The 4,793-nt window shown below is 29.3% G+C and overlaps 1 protein-coding gene across 1 annotated transcript; it reads left to right on the forward strand.

The window, feature by feature from the left end:
• The first annotated feature begins 2,295 nt into the window (after positions 1-2,295).
• Positions 2,296-4,576, forward strand: LOC105116609 (probable glutathione S-transferase). Its single transcript, XM_011014040.1, has 2 exons — positions 2,296-2,718; positions 4,034-4,576. Exons 1-2 carry the CDS (start codon positions 2,401-2,403, stop codon positions 4,376-4,378), a joined length of 663 nt encoding a protein of 220 aa, XP_011012342.1. The 5' UTR covers positions 2,296-2,400; the 3' UTR covers positions 4,379-4,576.
• The last annotated feature ends 217 nt before the right edge of the window (positions 4,577-4,793 follow it).

Raw genomic sequence — 4,793 nt, forward strand, 5'->3', positions numbered from 1 at the left:
TTACATTAATATTCCATCTCCAAGTTCTCATCTTCTTCTCTTTCTTTTTGTTTACTACTACTACTACTACTACTACTATTATTGTTGTTGTTGTTGTTGTTGTTTTTATTGTTATTGTTATTATTGTTGTTTATAATTATTGTTTTTATTGCTATTATTGTTGTTTATAATTTGTACAATTAACCTCCCTGTGGTTCGATCCCGGTCTTGCTGGGTTATTTATTACTTCGACACTCCTGCAGTTGGGAGAAGACATCAATCTTTTTATCGTGTCAATAACTATATGAAAACTTAAGGATAAAGTCTATGTGGCCTGCTCGTTCATGATTTTTCAATGTTTAGTGACGGTTTTGAACTTTTTGTCATTTTTTATGTTTTAGCATTTATGTGGATTGATGATTAAAAATGTTGTTTTGATTGAATAATCTTGTTTTGAAGTTGTTGGAATGTTTAAAAGGAGTTTATGTATTTGGTTTTGACAAAGTATAGTAGTTTTGGAATCTCTCAAAGGCAGAAGTAGGTGTCTGATGGCTGTTTCGAGGTTGCTAATGCATGATTCCTGAGTTTAGTGTGAGTCTTAAAGTGTTTAAAAAATTAGTTTTGGATTGAGTTTTGATATTTCTTTTTATTGATAATAGGGCTATAATTTCGAAACTTGAAATCTTATATATATTCTTGATAATTCAATGTTAAGTTTTAGGTTTCATTTTGATTTGATTTTGGTTTCTACAAGCTCGTATATCATAGTTAGTAAATAATATAGAGTTTTCATACGTCAATAACATGTTTTTGTGGATTTTAATCATAAGGTTTTGGCTTTGAACCGAAACTCATTTTGATAAAAATCATGATGTTTGAGCACTCATCAACATAAATTGATACTTGATTTTTGATATATGCTTAATTGCAAATAAAACATTGTCTTTTATTGCTTGAAATCTTATCTGATTTGATATTTATGTTATTGGGCTTGAGTTTGAATGTTCTTCGTTATTCCTCATTGTTCTTTATGTTATTTGTTTTCTTCATTTTTCTTAGTGTTTGATCTATTTTTCTTAGAATTTGTTTTTTTTTATTTTTTTATAAGTTTTGATATTGTTTCATTTTAAATCACCGTGCTGGTTTGGTTTTGAATTAAACTTTTTTTTTTTTTTCTGTTCAGCTCATGATTAAATGAGTGTTTTTAAGTCAACTCGATCATGTCAAAATGGGGTTAAATACTTAAGGCTTTAATTTTGGTTTGACACTATTTTGATAAAAGGAATTTTGGCTTAAATACGTGTTTAGAAAACACGTCCTTAGACCTATTTTGATAATTTTGTTTGGAACAAAAATATGATTTTGCTAAAATGGCCCAAAAATAACATTTTTTTATAAAAATAATTTTTTCTAGTTACATTCAACCTAATTTTTATAAAATTTTCATTTTTTTAAAAAAGGAGGAAAACTTTTTTAGCATGCTTTTAGAAAAATATCTATGGTGATTTTCCTTTGTATCTTTTTGAATTTCCACCAATTTTATAAAATTCCTTAAGAATTTGACCAATATTTAAATAATTTTAAATGTTTAATCTATAAAAATTAATAGTCAATATCCTATTATAAATATTAAACCTATAAGTAGGCTAGCATTTAAATTACAAGACTTGATTATAAAAATTTTAGGCTAATTTTAAATATTTACTAATTTTAATTAAGAGCATTTTTTACCACAATATAAAAGTTGTGAAGAACCCCTTTACCTTTCATGATAAGTTAACTCTATTAGAGTATCTACATAATTTTTTTTTATAAAAATTTATCTAGACCTATGAGCTAATAATAAATTTAAAATGTTAAATTTATTCATAAAAATAAATATTTATTTTGAATTATAGACAAACTATTAATTAGAAATCCATTAAAACTTTTAAATTACATGTAAATGATATAATGTATTTTATTTCATATAAAATATAATAAAAATACAAATATCTTTTCCAGTGATAATCAATTCTTTACTTTTAAATTTTTTAATAAGATGAGTATAATCAAATCTTCCAGCGACTCTAAACAAATAATTAGATGAAGATTTCTTATACCCCGCGCCAACTTGCGAAAAGCAACACGATTATCTTCATGGAATGACCTGGAATACTGTATACATTGTAGAAGGAGAAGGAAAACAAACGATACGGAAAGAGGCATATGAGAGCATGAGGTCCTTGATTACGTAATTTGCTAGAATGTTCAAGATGTCTATGTCAATCAATAAATTAGACGACTCTAGAAAACCCGCCATATTAACTCCCTTCAGCCCTTTCTTACAATAAACACTAGCGTTTCCACTCTAACAGACCTCAGCCTTTGTAGTCCAAGAGGCGTAGCGATTCTTCAAGCGTCTTCTTTTTCACTTCAAGAATGGCTGGTGATCAAGTAACCCTGTTGGTTTTCTGGGCAAGTCCATTTGGTATGAGAGTGAGAATAGCATTGGCTGAAAAGGGTGTAAAGTACGAGTACAGTGAACAAGATTTGCGGAACAAAAGTGCTTTACTTCTTCAAATGAATCCTGTTCACAAGAAAATCCCAGTTCTTGTCCATGATGGGAAACCTGTTTGTGAGTCACTTATCATTGTTCAGTATATTGATGAGGTGTGGAAGGACAAGGCTCCTTTGTTGCCTTCTGATCCTTACCAGAGAGCTCAGTCAAGGTTCTGGGCAGATTTTGTTGACAAAAAGGTATGGCGTTTTTTTTTTCCTTGGTAAATAAATGGTTGATCTTTTTTGGTTTTTGATTTTATATTGAGGTATGACTTGACTAAACCCCCTTTGCAATTTGATTGGTTTGAAAGAATTAAAATTTATATCACCACTACAATTAGCCCTAAGACTAATATCAAATTAAGAAAGAAATTAGAGTTCTCGACATGGAATTGTGGAAAAGTCTGTTTGATCATTCTTGTGAGTTCATGAGAATTAAAATAGAGGTTGGCAGGATGTTTCTGTATAAGGATCACCAAATTGATTGGATCCAATTGCTTTAAGACGCACCAAGAAAACTTTAAAAATGTCATACTTAATGCATTAAAGATAAGATTATGGACTTACTTGATGATACTTTAATTAATTGATAGTGATAATATTGAGGTTTTCTACGGTATATCATTGATAGTGACAAAATGAGGTTTTCTTAATGGTGCGCATTTCTTGATTAAAAGAAGTCATTAGCCTTCTTGTTATTTCCGTTTACTTTTGTTGTACTTAAATTGTTAGTCACTGCAGCGCACAAAACTAATTAAATGTTATCACCATCTTCGTTGCTAAATATTTAACCAACATCTCTAACAATGATGGGCTTTGCTGGAGCTCATTTATGACTGTTTTTAAAATTGTTTTTTATTTAAAAATATATTAAAATAATATTTTTTATTTTTTAAAAAATTATTTTTGATATTATTATATTAAAATAAAATTAAATGATCTGAAAAAATTAAAAAAATATTAATTTAAAATAAAAAATAAAAAATTCAAATGTTTTCAAAATGTTAAAACAAACATCATTTTAAACAAAAATGATATACCATCTTTGATTTTTGTGATTCTAAAAAGTTATGTGCAGTGAATTATTTTAAAAAACGAAATTGCTTGTCTCAAGATTTAGAAAAATAATATGGGTAAAAAAATAGTAGAAAAATAATAGTTGAACATAATTATGTTTTTAAATATTATTTTTTTATATAATTATTATTGGAAATAATGATTCTTTAGTCAAAAAATAAAATATAATAATAAAATTTTGGGGTTGGTTTTGGTATATATAAATTAATTTGCGTGGGATATATATTTTGATTTTTGATTAAACAACTTTTATTTCTAATAATAATAATTATTATGTTTAAAATTTATATTCAAAAACATAGTTTTTTTAAACTTGCTATTTTCATTTGATATATTTGCCAAAACTTTTACTAAATTATTTTAGAATAGTAAAATACTCGTGTGGTGGCCATTATACTAATTTGTTATTATGCAATGGTGTGATATGAACCTTCAGTTATATTACCTTGGGAGGAAGATATTGACAACAAAAGGAGAAGATCAGGAGGCAGCGAAGAAGGATTTCATCGACAGCCTCAAGCTTTTGGAAGGGGAGCTTGGCGACAAGCGTTATTTTGTGGGCGAGACCTTCGGCTACGTTGATGTAGCACTAATTCCTTTCTATTGCTGGTTTTATGCCTATGAAACAGTCGGCAACATCAACATAGAGGCTGTCTGTCCAAAGCTGATTGCCTACTGTAGAAGGTGCTTGGAGAAAGAGAGTGTATCCAAGTCTCTTGATGATCCGCAGAAAGTCTCTGATTTCGTTGTGATGAGGAGAAAGCTGCTTGGGCTTGAGTAATATGCATCCAAAGGCAAGGAGGAACTATTTCCTGTTGAGAAGTTGTACTTGTGTGTGATTTATGTTTCAAGTAAAGTTGGCACTTAGTTGTGCCTGTAATATTCTGAGGTACTTTATTGTGCCTGAAATAGGATGTGGTTTTTCTCTTTGTAATGTTTGGCTTAAAGTATAAAGAGGCTTGCATCTCTTTCTTCAACACGTCTATGTCGCAGTCAATAAGACAACTCTAGAAAACCGGCCGTGCTTACTCACATCAGCCCTTTCTTACTATAAATACTCGCATTTCCACAATGACAAAACACAGCCTTTTTAGTCCAAGAAAACAAAGAAGCGTTACTTTACTTCAAGTATCTTCTTTCTCACTTCAAGAATGGCTGGTGATCAAGTAACCCTGTTGAATTTACTTCTTCAAACG

Source organism: Populus euphratica, unplaced genomic scaffold (assembly GCF_000495115.2).
Source record: "Populus euphratica unplaced genomic scaffold, PopEup_1.0 scaffold1004.1, whole genome shotgun sequence".
Taxonomy (NCBI): Eukaryota; Viridiplantae; Streptophyta; class Magnoliopsida; order Malpighiales; family Salicaceae; genus Populus; species Populus euphratica.